The sequence below is a fragment of the Papio anubis genome, chromosome 16 (assembly GCF_008728515.1).
Source record: "Papio anubis isolate 15944 chromosome 16, Panubis1.0, whole genome shotgun sequence".
Lineage (NCBI taxonomy): Eukaryota > Metazoa > Chordata > Mammalia > Primates > Cercopithecidae > Papio > Papio anubis.
This window is the reverse complement of record NC_044991.1, coordinates 26,786,644-26,802,216: the sequence shown is the minus strand read 5'-3', so window position 1 is coordinate 26,802,216 and position 15,573 is coordinate 26,786,644. Positions and strand designations below refer to the sequence as shown.

Genomic DNA, 15,573 nt, shown 5'->3' with positions numbered 1-15,573 from the left:
GGCAGAAGGATGGCTTGAGCCCAGGAGGTTAAGAGCGCAGTGAGCTGTGATTGCACCACTGCACTCCAGCCTGAACGACAGAGCAAGACCCTATCTCAAAAAAAAAAAAAAAAAAAAGAAAGAAAGAAAAGAAAGAAAAAAAGAAAGGAAAGAAGAAAGAAAAAGTATCTTTTCCAAATTTGTGAATTGTGTGATTTTTCAGTTAACCAGCTCTCAGGACTGGGGCCAGTCAGGCTGCTGAGTCCTGGCCACCAGAGTGGTGAGGTGTTGGGGAGGCAGAGGTGGCGCTTGTCTCTGTCCAGGGGTGGCCTGGCTGAGGTTCGGCTGGTCTGCGAGCATCAGTTTCCCCACCTCCATGGTGGTGCAGTGTGGAGAACCATAGGAGCCTGGTGCAGGCACCCCTCTGTGCACTGTCCGATGGTCCCCTCCCCCACGTAGAACCATGGAATCAGGCCACTGTCCGCCTCTTCTTTAATCTTGAACTGGAGGATATACAGGTTGAGCGGGTGGGAGAGTGGCCCCAGGCAAGAGGCCTGAGGAGGGATAGAGAGGCCCGTTCAGGGCCACCAGGGGCTCTGGGAAAGGGGGTCAGGGACGGGGCTCAGCCTCCCATCTGCCCAGCTGGTCCCTGCCACCTCTTCCACTCTCAGCTGGACTCCCCTGCCAGGGGTCCAGATCCTGCCGGAGTACTTGGTCCCCCAGCCATGTCCGGCCTGGACATAGGACCCATGGTGGGGCCGGACTTCAGCTCTGGGCAGAGCAGTGTCTCAGTAGCCTGCGGCCTCCCCACCCTTCCTCAGGTCCGAGACGGCATACACACAGGCCCCCTCCTGGGACACGGCCTGGACCACGTTCAAGAAGAAGGGCCTCTGGGTCTGGTTCTGGCCACGGTCTTGGAGTCCCCTCTGTACCTCCTGGAGAGGAGAGAAAGCAGGTTCACAGGGGAGGGCAGCTCAGCCCATCTCCCGAAGGGAGGGGCCTCTGCAAGAAATGAAAAAAATGATCAAAAGGCAAGACTGAGAAGAAGAGGGCCTGAAGACACAGGAAGAGGGGAGGACCTGATGGGAGCATGGAAGAGATCTAAAGGCCCATAGAGGACAAGGTCAGCCTCCAGGGACTATGTATGAAGGACACCACCCAGGCCTGAAGACCTCCAGATGCAAGTTCATGTCTGTTCTGGATCCAAGGACACCAGGGCCTTGAAGTACAAATCTGAGTTCAGGGGGCCTTCGATGAAGGACATGGCTTCTCAAGATTTAGACACTGAGGCCAGACACAGTGGCTCACACCTGTAATCCCAACACTTTGGGAGGCTGAGGAAGGAGGATCACTTGAGGCCAGGAGTTTGAGATCAGCCTGGGCAATACAGAAAGATCCTGTTTCTCCGAAAAAAAAAAAAAGGCAGGCATGGTGGCACATACCTACAGTGTTAGCCACTTGGGAGCCAAGGTGGGAGGATCACTTGAGGCCAGGAGTTTGAGAGCAGCCAGGGCAACAACAAAGCAAGACACCGTCTCTACAAGAAAATCAAAAATTGGGCTGGGCCCGGTGGCTCACACCTGTAATCCCAGCACTTTTGGAGGCTGAGGCAGGAGGATCTTTTGAGCTCAGGAGTTCAAGACCAGCCTGGGCAACATAGCGAGATCACGTCTTTATTAAAAAAGAAAAGAAAAGAAAAAAAAAATTAGTCGGGTGTGGTGGCCCTGTGCTTGTAGTCCCAGCTACTCAGGAGGCTGAAGCAGGAGGATCCCTTGAGGCCAGGAGTTTGAGGCTACAGTGAGCCTTGATCGTGACACTGCACTCCAGCCTGGGCAAAAGAGCAAGACTGAAACCACCTTTGCAAAATTATGACTGAGACAGTGAGAGATCTAACTTAATCAACTCCATCTTGCTTCTAACCTCCCAGTTGTCCTTGTTCATTCCTGGGTGTAGGCTGAACTAACTTTGAGAGAAACTTAGTTGATAGTTTAAAACAAAGACAGTAACAGCGCTTTCCCAAAGCAGACCTCCTTCTTGCCTGAGCACTAGATTGCCTTCATAGGACTCACATTAGCCACAAGATTAGAAATTACGGTTTAGGAGTCATGCAGCTGAAGGCTACAAGATTCTGACCCTCCCTAAACTGCTCCTAAGATCAGTGTTGGAGATATTTTGCAGACCCTGCACTTGATGGATCAGCTGGCACCATCCAGATGGATTAACTGGCTCATCTGATCTTGTGGCCCCCACCCAGGAACTGACTCAGCTCAAGAAGACAGTTTCAACTCCCTAAGATTCTACGATTTCCCGGTTTGTGTGTGTGTGTGTGTCTGTTTTTGAGATGGAGTCCTGCTCTGTCACCCATGCTGGCATGCAATGGCATGATCTTGGCTCACTGCAACTTCCCCTTCCAGATTCAAGTGATTCTCTTGCCTCAGCCTCCCCAGTAGCTGGGATTACAGATGCCTGCCACTATGCCCAGCTAATTTTTGTATTTTTAGTAGAGACAGGTTTTCGCCATGTTGGCCAGGCTGGTCTCCCGACCTCAGGTGATCCACCCACCTCAGCCTCCCAAAGTGCTGGGATTACAGGCGTGAGCCACCGGGCCCAGCCAACTCCCTGTGATTTCATCCCTGACCAGTCAGCACTCCTGGCTCATTGGCTTCCCCCAACCCACCAAGCTGTCCTTAAAAACACTGCACCCTAGCCAGGTGCGGTGGTCATGCCTGTAATCCCAGCACTTTGGGAGGCCGAGGTGGGCAGATCACCTGAGGTCAGGAGTTCGAGACCATCCTGGCCAACATGGAGAAACCCTGTTTCTGCTAAAAATACAAAAATTAGCCAGGCTTGGTGGCACACATCTGAAATCCCAGCTACTTGGGAGGCTGAGACATGAGAATTGCTTGACCCCAGGAGGCAGAGGTTACAGATCATGCCACTGCACTCCAGCCTGGGCGACAGAGCAAGACTCTGTCTCAAAAACAAAACAAAACAAAACAAAACAAACACGAAAAAACTCTACTCCCCGAATGTTCAGGGAGACTGATTTGAGTAATAATAAAACTCCGGTCTCCCACCCAGCAGGCTCTGCCTGAATTACTCTTTCTCTATTGCAATTCCCCTGTCTTGATGAATCCGCGGTTACAAGACCTTGCCTCAAAAAATTTTCAAAAAAGACCTATGATCTCAACACACGATGTCAAGACCTTAGACACCCAGGAACCCACAACTTTAGGGCCCTTCTGGTGTCTGTGGGTGGAGAATTCAGCTAGGATAAGGACGTGAATACCCATGAATCCAAGGAAATTAGATCCCTAAGCTAAAGGCACACACAGTCCCACAGTGTGAGACACTCAGGGCATGGGGGCCTACAGGCTCAGACTCAAGACCCTGAATTTGTGGACTTCAAGGAAGTCAGAGACCAAAGTAGCCCTAGCCTTGTGCTTGTTCCTAAGATGCCAAGTACCTTGCCTGGGGGCTATGGTCCTCACGAACTACCAGTCTGTAAAGGGGCAGAGGTTCTAGAGTACAGGGACCTGTGCTACGAGGGCCCCGTGTTTCCAGATACCATTTAAGACTAATGACCTGAGAACTTGGCTGGGTGCAGTCACTCACACCTGTAATCCCAGCAATTTGGGAGGCCGAGGCAGGCGGATACCTGAGGTCAGGAGTTCCAGACCAGCCTGGCCAACATGGCAAAACCCCATCTCTACTAATAATACAAAAATTAGCCAGGCATGGTGGTGTGGGCCTGTAATCCCAGCTACTCGGGAGGCTGAGGCAGGAGAATCACTTGAACCCAGGAGGTGGAGGTTGCAATGAGCTGAGATCGCGCCACTGCACTCCGGCCTGGGTGACAGAGTGAAACTGTGTCTCAACAACAATAACAAGCCAAAAAAAGAAAGAAAAAAAAAAAGACTAATGGCCCGGGGACCTTACCCCGCAGGGCCTGAGATTCCGGAGACATCTAGGTGCTTCAGGTGATGCCACATGGCCTGAGCTGCTGACAGGGCAAATGAGGTCTTTGGAGCCCTGCACATTTGGCTATAAGTTCCCCGTGCCTGACAATCCGTGGAATTGCCCACTGTCCTTAGACTTGAAGGCCAAGATCCTCACTACTGAAGCCAAAGCTGGACTTACAGTGCTCAGAGACTCCATTCCTCAGAGTCCACTGGCCAAACTCCAAGACTCTGAGGATCAAAGACTCTCCTCACCCTAGTCCCTGGGCCTTAGCTGTGAAGGTCCTTGGAGGCTCGAAGTCTCCAACCCAGAGTTTAGGATTTACTCCATGGAAAGCCCTAGACCTGAATAGCTGACATTCCAACTCCCCAAGGGAACTGAGAACCTTAAGTTCGTGGGCCACTGGATTCCATTAATCCCAGTCCCCAGACTGTCATCTCCCAAATTCTCAGCATTTCAGGTCCTCAGAGTGAAAGGTCCTGAGAATTGATGTTCACGAGGACAAAGGTCCTTCAGTCAAGAGTCAAGGGAGGGCCAGGCACAGTGGCTCATGCCCGTAAGCCCAGCATTTTGGGAGGCCAAGGTGGGCAGCTCACTTGAGGTTGGGAGTTCCAGACCAGCCTGGCCAACATGAGGAAACCCCGTCTTTTTTTTTTTTTTTTTTTTTTTTTTGAGACTGAGTCTGGCTCTGTCGCCCAGGCTGGAGTGCGGTGGCCGGATCTCAGCTCACTGCAAGCTCCGCCTCCCGGGTTCACGCCATTCTCCTGCCTCAGCCTCCCGAGTAGCTGGGACCACAGGCGCCCGCCACTTCGCCCGGCTAGTTTTTTGTATTTTTTAGTAGAGACAGGGTTTCACCGTGTTAGCCAGGATGGTCTCGATCTCCTGACCTCGTGATCCGCCCGTCTCGGCCTCCCAAAGTGCTGGGATTACAGGCTTGAGCCACCGCGCCCGGCCGGAAACCCCGTCTTTACTAAAAATACAAAAATTAGCCAGGCTTGGTTTGCACGCCTGTAGTCCCAGCTACTCAGAGGCTGAGGCAGAAGAATTGCTTGAACCTGGGAAGCGGAGGTTGTGGTGAGGCAAGATTGTGCCACTGCACTCCAGCCTGAGTGACAGAGTGAGACTGCCTAAATAAATAAATAAATAAATAAATAAATAAATAAAGAGTCAAGGGAGGAGGGCTCCAAAGCATGTGCCCTGGATCTTGAAATCCTCCATATCTAAGATCCCTGGAACCTGAGAGCCCTGAGAGGGTCTTCCTGTCATGCGAAGGACCCTACATGGGGAGGGAGACCTGCAAACTCCAAGAATTTGAGCCTAACAGGCTGAGGTCCTTAGTCTCAAGGTGTGAAGACTAAGACTGTTGGGGACTACACTCTGTTACTACACTAAGGTCCCAGTCCATGGTTCTCAGGTTCTAAGGGCTTGGAAGGTGGACTTGAGACCGAAGAAATCTCATAACAGGAGAGGCAGCTTTGAGGACCTTGAACCTCAGTTAGCTGAACTGAACTGACCTCAGGAACCAAGTTTGGAGCCTTGAAAATATATCAATCTTTTTTTTTTTTTTTTTTGAGACAGAATTTTGCGTTTGTTGCCCAGGCAACAAAAATCGTGCAATGGCACGATCTCAGCTCACTGCAACCTCCGCCTCCCAGGTTCAAGCGATTCTCCTGCCTCAGCCTCCTGAGTAGCTGGGATTACAGGTGTGCGCCACCATGCCTGGCTAATTTTTGTATTTTTACTAGAGACGGGGTTTCACCATGTTGGCCAGGCTGGCCTGGAAGTCCTCACCTCAGGTTATCCACCTGCCTCTGCCTCCCAAAGTGCTGGGATTACAGCCATGACCACAGTGCCCGGACCTATCAATCTTTTAAATAGGTCATAACAAAGGGCATCCATCAACCCAAAGATTCTCCAAGGAAGGCAAGTCTCTGTCTATGGATGGAGGAGGAGTCAACCAGGAGAATTCAGCCCCTGGAGCTGCACCCTGGGCTTTTGTGGGGAATCAAAAAAATGTTTGTAGGCCAGACATGGTGGCTCACACCTATAATTCCAGCATTTTGGGAGGCCAAGGTGGGAAGATTGCGTGAGCTCAGGAGTTCAAGACCAGCCTAGGCAACATGGCGAGAGACCCTGTCTCTACGAAAAACAAAAAAATAAAAACTATCCAGGTGTGGTGGCACACACCTGTAGTAAAAATTACCACCAATGCCCCAGAAGAAAATCACTTTATAGACTGCCACAGGAAAAACAACCTCTTTTACAAATAAAGTCACAAATATATAAGTTACAAATCACACAAGGAAATAGTCACCATGAGGGAGAGTCTGAGAGGCCCCAGCTAGGAAAACTCACTTCTGAAAAATGGCATCAATGACAGACCAGAGAGACCAAGTTGCTGAGATCCTCAGCCTGGGAGCAGTGTAGACAACACCCTACTGTCTGTCTTGGAGGCCACAGAACTGGCCTGGAGGTCACTGACAGCCTCACCCATCGAGGTCCCCAACTCCTATGGCCCCCCAAAGCTGAAGTGTACCTGGCCTAAGAATCTCAGTGACTGAGTTCCTCTCAGGTGGCTTTGAGCAGCACGGACTTGGGGAGTGGGCTCTGCCCTAGGCATCCAGCTTGGACCTCAGCCTCACCTGGCTGAAGCTGGGCTCGTACTCCACACGGCCCTTACTGTTGACATGCAGGATGGGGGCTGCAATGGCCGCTCTCAGGTCAAAGCCAAGCCACAGCTTGTTCATGATGGCCTGGGGGAGAGATGAGGGATGCAGGGAGAAAGGGGGTACCCTCTACCCTACTTCAGCCCTCACATCCCCACTCCAGGGAGAGTCAGACAGTATGCTGCCCAGAGAGGAGACACTGGAGCCCAGAGCCCCCCCAGACTCACCTGGGCCACGGCAGAGATGATGAGCTCCCCGCCAGCCCCGCCAATCACTAGCTTCGACCCCTGGGCTTTGCTGATCAGGATGGAGGGCACCATGGAGGATGGGGACCGCTCGCCTGGAACTGGGGGCCAGCACCCTCCGGGAGCTCCACCCACCCTGTCTCCATTCACTGCTGAGCAAACAGCGGCTTAGCAAGTGCAGTGACCCATCCAGGGGTCAGCATGCAGCCCCAGCCCAGCCCCCTCTCTCCTCTCCCCTGGTGGGGGGCCCTTGTGGATCCCAGGTGGGAAGCCTTGTTCTCACCAGGTGAGGGGGTGGTGCCGGAACCCCGGGGGCATCGCTCGCATAAGTCCAGGAGCTCGTTGTTGAGGATGATGCCTGTCCGTGGTGAATACACCATCGCTCCAAAGCTGCAGCCGTGGAGGCAGAGCCTGGGCTCCCACCAGACACCGCCTGCCCTGCCCACCTTGCAGGACCCCCTCACTTTACAGCTGCCCCGAAGCATGCTGGAGCCACTGTTCTCTCCCTGGCATCACCCAGGAGGGGTCCCCAAAGACCCACCTGTGCCCCCATATCAGGGCACCCTTCTGAGTGAGGCCGCCCATTCCCAGGTAAGTCTTAGCTCGGGGCCACCCCAGCAGCAGCCCTTCCAGCCAGAGATGTCAGGGGTGGGGGCCTCTTTTGAAACAGAGGAGGAGACAAAGGGCAAAAGCAAGGTGCTGCCCCATGGGGACAAGTGAGGGGACATGGGGCTGGGGGAGTGCAGGTCTAGGAGAGGAGGAGTGAGGCCACCAGCCTTCCCCCAGGCCCCACGCACGGTGTGTTGATGGTGCTGGTGGCAGCCACGGCACTGCCATCCTCCCCCAGCACAGACACATGGGATGTGCCTGTCCCGTGGCCCCAGGCCTCGGCCAAGCTGTAGTGGCTGAGCTGGTGGTCCCCCCGGCCATCGATCTGTTGGCGGATGAGCTGGGCCAGGGTCTCCTCTAGCAGGTCCCGGGAGGCATTCTGGGGTGGGTGGGCAGGTGGCAGGATCAGTGAGGGGCCAAGCGGGATCCATAGAACCAAGGGCAGGACAAGCTCAGCTCCCATGGGGGCCACCTCCAGCCTGTCCTCTACCTTGTGGCCAGGCCTCCCTCAAGCGCAGGCTAAGTCTAGACTCTGCCCACCCTCCAGGTCCTTTGAGATATGGTGCCACTCCTGCATCTGACCCCCGTACCTGCCACCCCGGGATCCCTTTCAGTCCTGCCCTGGCCTAGAACCACATACATCTCCCTCCAACCTCCCCCTGCCAGGCCTGACCCTCCTTTCATGCTAAGTCCTGAGCCAGAGAGGACAGCCCCCCATCCCAGCAACCTCAGCAACCTCACCTGGAGCTTCGGGTGGCTGCGAGGGTCCCCCAGCCTCCACCTCTGCCCCCTGGCAAACTTGAGCGTCTCCACAAGGTGGTGGTACATGTTCACCCTCCCCTCAGGCCTGGCCACAGACTCTGCTGAGAAGTTGAACCCTGGAGAGGGGTCGGGGCACAGGTTGGGGTCACCCTATGTAAAGGGTTGAATGTTGCCCCCCTCCCCAGAGAGCTCCACCCACATCCTAATTCCCAAAACCTGTGGATACTACTTACACAGCACAAGAGTGACTAATACCTTAAGTGGAAAAGTATGTTAACGATTTTTTTTGAGACAGAGTCTCACTCTGTCGCCCAGGCTGGAGTGCAATGGTGCAGTCTCAGCTCACTGCAACCTCCATCTCCCAGGTTCAAGGGGTTCTTGTGCCTCAGTCTCCTGAGTAGCTGATACTACGTGCGTTCGCCACCACGCCCAGCTAATTTTTTCTTTTTTTGTATTTTTAGTAGAGACAGGGTTTCGCCATGTTGTTCAGGCTGGTCTCAAACTCCTGGCCTCAAGTGATCTGTCTGCCTTGGCCTCCCAAAGTGCTGGGATTACAGGCATGAGCCATCATGCCCCGCCTTTTTTGTGTTTTTTGGAGGAGTCTTCCTCTGTCGCCCAGGCTGGAGTGTGTGGCGCGATCTCAGCTTACTGCAATCTCCACCTCCTGGATTCAAGTTATTCTTTCGCCTCAGCCTTCTGAGTAGCTAGGACTGCAGGCGCACGCCACCATGCCTGGCTAATTTTTGTATTTTTAGTAGAGATGGGGCTTCACTGTGTTAGCCAGGCTGGTCTCCAACTCCTGACCTCAAGTGATCCACCCGCCTTAGCCTCCCAAAGTGCTGGGATTACAGGCATGAGCTACCACACCCAGCCTAAAGTATGTAAAACATTTTGAGAGGAGGAGATGATCCTGGGTTATCTAGATGTGCCCTGAATGTGATCACAGTGTACTTGTAAGACAGACACACAGAGGAGAGGACACACAGAGCAGAGGAGAAACCAGTGTGACCATGGAGACAGAGACTGGAGTGAGGCAGCCACAAGCCAAGGAACGCTGGCAGCCACTGGAAGTGGTAAGAGGCGGTGAAAATTGTCAAAATAGAGCTGCAGCCACATGTGGTGGTTCACACCTGTAATCCCAGCACTTTGGAAGGCTGAGGTGACAGGATTGAGGTGAGGTTGAGGCTGCAGTGAGCCTTGACAGTGCCACTGCACTCCAGCCCAGGTGACAGAGCAAGACCCTGCCTCAAAAAACAAACAACTCACAACCTTACACAAAGGCCATCACAACCTTACACAAAAAATACTTCTGCAAAGACATCTGCCCAGGAGTGGCCTGTCCAGCCTCAGACTAGTGCCACCCTTATCACTTTTCCATGCATCCCAGTAACCAAAGATGATCATTTCAAAACGGTTTTTTCTTTGTTTGTTTGTTTGTTTGTTTGAGACGGATCTCACTCTGTCCCCCAGGCTGGAGAGCAGTGGCATGATCTCGGCTCACTGCAAGCTCCATCTCCTGGGTTCACACCATTCTCCTGCCTCAGCCTCCCAAGCAGCTGGGACTACAGGCGCCCACCACCATGCCTGGCTAATTTTTTGTATTTTTAGTAGAGACAGGGTTTCACTGTGCTATCCAGGATGGTCTCAATCTCCTGACCTTGTGATCTGCCCGCCTTGGCCTCCCAAAGCGCTGGGATTACAGGCATGAGCTACCAAGCCAAGCCCAAAACAGTTATATACCAAAGCTAAGCTATGAGGACGCAAAGCTAAGCTTAGCTTTATATACCAAAGCTAAGCTATGAGGACGCAAAGGAATAAAAACAATATACTGGGCCAGGCGCAGTAGTTTATGCCTATAATCCTAGCACTTTGGGAGGCCAAGGCGGGTGAATCACCTGAGTTCAGGAGTTCGAGACCAGTCTGGCTAACATGATGAAACCCTGTCTCTACTAATAATATAAAAATTAGCTGGGCATGGTGGCACACACGGGTAGTCCTAGCTACTAGGGAGGCTGAGGCAGGAGAATCGCTTGAACCGGGAGGTGGAGGTTGCAGTGAGCTGAGAGCTCACCGTTGCACTCCAGCCTGGGTGACAAGAGTGAAACTCCATCTCCAAAAAACCGGAATGATATAATGGAGCCCAGCATGGTGGCTCACACCTATAATCCCAGCACTTTGGGAGGACAAGGCAGGCGGATCACCTGAGGTCAGGAGTTCAAGACCAGCCTGGCCAACATGGTGAAACCCCATCTTTACTAATAATACAAAAAAAAAAAAAAAAGATGTGGTGGCAGGCGCTACTTGGGAGGCTGAGGCAGGAAAATCACTTGAATCCAGGTGGCGGAGGTTGTAGTGAACCGAGATGCACCATTGCACCCCAGCTTTGGTGACAGAGCGAGACTCTGTCTCGGGGGGATAATGCTATAATGGACCGTGGGAACTCAAGGGGAAGGGTGGGAGGCAGATGAGGGATAAAAGACTACACACTAGGTACAGTGTGTACTGCTTGGGTAATGGGTGCACCAAGGTCTCAGAAATCACCACTAAAGGACAGGCACAGTGGCTCATGCCTGTAATCCCAGCACTTTGGGAGGCTGAGGCAGGCAGATCACTTGAAGTCAGGAGTTCGAGACCAGCCTGGCCAACATGGTGAAACCCCTTTTTTACTAAAAAAGGCTGAGACTGGAGAATTGCTTGAATCTGGGAGGCAGAGGTTGCAGTGAGCTAAGATCATGCCACTGCTCTCCAGCCTGGGCCACAGAGTGAGATTCCATCTCAAAAAAAGAAGTCATCCACTAAATAACTTTTCCATGCAGCCGAACACCACGTGTTCCCCCAAAACTAATGAAATAAAAATAAAATAGCCAGGCAGAGGTGGCTCACGTCTGAAATCCCAGCACTTTGGGAGGCTAAGGCAAGTGGGTCAGTTAAGGTCAAGAGTTCAAGACCAGCCAGGCCAACATGGTGAAACCCCGTCTCTACTAAAAAGAAAAAAATCATCTGGGCATGGTGGCTCAAGCCTGTAATCCTAGCACTTTGGGAGGCCGAGGTGGGCGGATCACCTGACATCAGGAGTTCAAGACCAGCCTGATCAACATGGCAAACTTATCTCTACCAAAAATACAAAAATTAACCGGGTATGATGGCAGGCACCTGTAATCCCAGCTACTTGAGAGGCTGAGGCAGGAGAATCGCTTGTACCTGAGAGGCAGAGGTTGCAATGAGCTGAGATCATGCCATTGCACTCTAGTCTGGGCGACAGATCAAGACTCTGTCTCAAAAAAAAAAAAGGAAAAAAAAAAAAGATAAAAATCAGCGGCATGTGGTGGCCCATGCCTGTAATCCCAGCTACTTGGGAGGCTGAGTCAGGAGAACTGCTTGAACCCAGGAAGTAGAGCTTGCAGTGAACCGAGATTGTGCCACTGTGCTCTAGCCTAAGTGACAGAGCAAGACACCATCTCAATAATAATAATAACAATGCAATGAAAAAAATAAAATATACAATAAATTATCATTGATTATAAGCAAAAAAATTATATACTCTTCCTCATTTTCTTTTTGAGAACCTTTGTCTTCCTTCACCTCCCTGAACACACACACAGTTTACCGTAGCGTGGGTATTCCCACCGCGATGCCTACTCTGGAATAAACATCATTTTCTCTGAATGTTGTTCAAAGAAACAACAGCCTTGTTCTGTTTTTTATTTAGGTCAACAAGGCAAAGAACAGACTCTCCCCTGGAGCCCCCAAGGGAATGCAGCCCTGTGGACACCTAGATATCGGGCTTCTGGCTTCCAGAACTGTGAGAGGACACATTGCTGTTATTTTAAGCCACCAAGCTTGTGGTGATTTGTAATGGCAGACACAGGACACTAATATTAAGCCAGCGCAGACAGCCCCAGGCCTTGGCACTGCCAGAACCCCCTGCAGGCTGCCTTGGGCTGGGCTGGTTTCACTCCCCCAGGTGCATGTCCGTGATGGGCAGCCCACCACCCACACAGCCCACCTGCTTCTGAGTCTGGGACTGGTCACCTAGTGGGAGGAGGACTCTGGACAAACGATGTCACACCCTTCAGCAAAGCCTCACGTATGGGTGGAGCCGGAGGTCAGCTCTAAAACCCACCATCATGACTGGTTTACACAGCTCAGTCTTCACATTGTGCATCTGTGAACCCGGTTTATGGAGGAGGAGGCTGAGCTGGGCCTTGGCTGGGCTTGGAGTCTGAGTTCCCGGGTGTGGGGGGCCAGAGCTCTGGGCAGGGGCTTTACCTCTTAGCACATTGAGGATGAAGCTGAGAATGGCACCCCCTGCAGGTGGCGGTGGTGAGTACAGGGTATAGTCCCCCAGGGGCACCTCCAGAGCGTCCACTACCTCGGGCTGGAATTTGGCCAGGTCCTGCAGCGTCAGCTGGCTCCCTGGGGTGAGACGGAGAGGGCTCCATGAACAGATGGGGAAACTGAGGCAGGGAGGAATAGCCACTGGTGTCAGGTCACACAATGGGATCCCACTCGTGCTCTAGCCTTGTGGACACAGAGGGTCATGGTTGGTCTGTAGGCGGTGGCCTCAGGACCGGCCCCCTGGGGTCAAGCATGGAGGGGTGGACAGAGACCAGAGGCAGGGAGGCTGGGGAGGTGAAGGGGAAGATGGGAGAGGGAGCTGGCCTTTGAGAGCCTGTGAGAACGGTCAGCTCAGCTACCCAGGCCTGTTGTGACCATCAGTAACGCCCCTCTGCTGGCTCTAACCCGCAGGCTCTGCACTCTGAGGTCCTGGACCACAGGGGTCCTTGGGCTGGCAGAGCTAGGTGCATGACCTCTCGGGGTCCCAGGCACCTCCAGCACTCCCTCAGGGCCTGGGAAGGAGCCTGCCCTCAACCCCCAGTGCCCAGAACTTGGCTCTTCCTCCAGCAGGGACAGGGCATGGGATCTCAAGGAGGCTGACCTTCCTTGGCAATGTCCTCCACCAGCATCTGGCCCAGCCTCCCCGTGTAGAAGACCTCCGCACCCTCTGTGGCCACGGTCTCCAGGGTGGTGGCCAGCGCAGGCCATGGGAGTGGGTCCTGAGGCCTCAGGGGTTCTGTCCCGTTGAAGAAGAGCTGGCTGGGGGATGGGGGGAGCCTCAGGGTGGGGGCAGGTCCTAGAGGCAGCCACACTCTTTCGGGGCTCTCGTGGGTGGAGTCCTCAGGACCCTACAGTGGGGGTGCCCTGACCCAGGGTCCCGAGGCGCTAGGGTGGACACCGGGGGACAGATTCCCTAGGAGGTGGTGGGACTGACACCACCCACCCCGCTCATGGCCCTGGTCCAGGGAGGGCAGATTTCCCAGTGGGGCCTGGGTCCACCTAGGGCCTGTCATCTCCTCACTCCTGGGAGGGGCTGCCAGTGGGCTGGGTGGGGCGGGTGACAATGGCAGTTGAAGCCCTCCTGCCATGACAGAGAGAGGGAGGAGGAGGCCGGGGCCAGGGCTGGTGGCAGAGCCCAAATCCACACCGTGGAGTCCTAGCACTTGGGCGACAAACTCCCCGCAGCCTCACCCGAGTTAGGCTGTGCCACAGGGGACCGGAAGGCCATAAACTGAAACAGGAAAGTGCTCTCTGTCTGGGCCTTAAGGTCCCCAGCACCCCAAGGGTCAATCCTCCAGTGTAGGAGGGACTGAGGCAGAGCTGGGGTGTGGACTGGGCCCAGACAGGATGTGGCCTTGAACCCAGGAGCCCAGGGCCACCATGTGGGGCTCACCGCAGGGTTGACGCCTGCAAGGAAGGCCGCAGGAAGCCGTTGTGCAGGAACTGGCTGAGGACGGGGGCCACCACATGCCCCCCTCGGAGCAGGGCGATGGTGGGCTGGAACAGCTGCGCCCAGGGCAGGCGGCCATGGCGGCGGTGGGCCTCGGCGTAGCCGCGGAGCTCCCCGGGCACCCCGATCCACTGGGCCCCTGCATGGCACATCCCAGCACTCAAACCTGTGGCTTCCAGGCCTTCCCAGGGGTTCGCCATCACCCCTACGTGTGGCCCCCCAGCTACAGCAGCCAGAGTGAGCTTTCTGGAGCCCACACCCGACCATGTCCCTCCCTGCTCAGACCACCTGTGGCTCCCCACAAAGTCCATGGCCAGGCCCAAGGGGCCCTGCACAAACTGGCCCCAGGAGCCCCACCCTGTCCCACCAACCCATCTCCACTCAACCTTCCAGGCCTTTGTCCAGCCTGGCCCTCTCCCAGGATCACCTCAGCTCGCCCATTCCCAAGGGGGACCTTCCCAATCCCTCAATCTCTGCAGGTTGGGGTTGGGGGTTCCCCATAGACTCCCTGTCCCCCAGTGCCAGGGAGTCACAGCCTGTCCGTGAGGCACTGATCCTTTGCAGGGGTGTTCTGGTCAGTCCTAGTGGACCTGGGGGGTGGGAGTGGGGGACCCCCGTGGGGCCTCACCTGTGCCCAGTGGGAGAGCCTGTGCACACCGGTCCAGCAGGCTCGGGGCTTGGTGGGCTGGCACTGTCTCCCGGGCATTGAGTAGGGCAGGGCAGGTGAGCGGTCATGGACCCTTCAGACAGCCCCTGGCCTGCTCCAGGCTTCAGTTTCCATCTCTGCATTATGAGATGGACTCTGGGCTAACAGAGTCCCTTGCTTCCCCAACCTGTCTGCTTCCAGCCTTGTCAACTGTTTTGGCTTCCGGGGCAAAATGGGGAAAATGGTTACAGATGGGGAAACCAAAGCCCCAAGAGGGAACGGCCCAGGACCCTGCACCCACCTCCCCTACCCTGCCAGGCTTTGGTTTTCCTCCCACCTCCCTCGACTCCTGATGTTGGGGGCCCCAGGCTTGGTCCGTGGTCCTTGTGCATCTATCTGTTCTCCCTGGGTGAGTCCATCTAGGCTCATGGCATGAGATGCAACCTGTGTGCTGGTAACTCCCCAACTTTATCTCCAGCCAGTCCTCTCCCTACACTCCAGACACTTATACCCAGCTATGCACAAGATACCTGCGCCAGGTGTCTAAGAAACATTTCAAACATACCATGACCTAAACTGTACTTTTGATTTTCCTTCCAACATTCCCCGCAAAATGGCTCATCTCCTAGTCCTCGTTGTCTTAGAAATGGACACAACCACTCCCCCTTTTGCTCAGCGCCTACACCCTGGAGCCATCCTGGATTGGTCACTTTCTTCCTTCCCCACATCCAACCCACCAGCGACTCAGGTTGGAGGTTCTACCTCCATCTCCACCACATTGGTCCAAGCCACCAACCCGTCTCACCTGGGTTATTGCAATGGCCTCCTACCCAGGCCCCAGAGTCAGCCTTGCTCCCTTACATTAAAAAAAAAAAATCTGCGGCCGGGCGCGGTGGCTCAAGCCTGTAATCCCAGCAC

General features: G+C 54.3%; 1 protein-coding gene across 6 annotated transcripts in view; it reads right to left on the bottom strand.

Annotated features, from left to right (window-relative positions):
- Positions 1-14,587, bottom strand: part of GGT5 (gamma-glutamyltransferase 5) — a 47,566-nt gene extending 32,979 nt beyond the window's left edge. For 2 of the 6 annotated variants that reach the window (XR_004178838.1, XR_004178837.1), the window contains exons 1-8: positions 13,953-14,587; positions 13,161-13,314; positions 12,491-12,637; positions 8,201-8,337; positions 7,648-7,838; positions 7,134-7,240; positions 6,833-7,002; positions 6,582-6,692 (exon numbers count right to left, since the gene is read on the bottom strand). Coding sequence is in view for 4 of the 6 variants with exons in the window: in XM_031656047.1 (XP_031511907.1) it covers positions 768-914; positions 6,582-6,692; positions 6,833-7,002; positions 7,134-7,240; positions 7,648-7,838; positions 8,201-8,337; positions 12,491-12,637; positions 13,161-13,314; positions 13,953-14,276 (1,488 nt within the window). In the remaining 2 variants the exon portion in view is untranslated. Of the gene's footprint in view, positions 1-454; positions 915-6,581; positions 6,693-6,832; positions 7,003-7,133; positions 7,241-7,647; positions 7,839-8,200; positions 8,338-12,490; positions 12,638-13,160; positions 13,319-13,952 lie in introns of those variants that run through there. The other 4 variants (XM_031656047.1, XM_021933523.2, XM_031656048.1 and 1 more) reach the window with 4 other exon arrangements.
- Between the last annotated feature and the right edge of the window lie 986 nt (positions 14,588-15,573).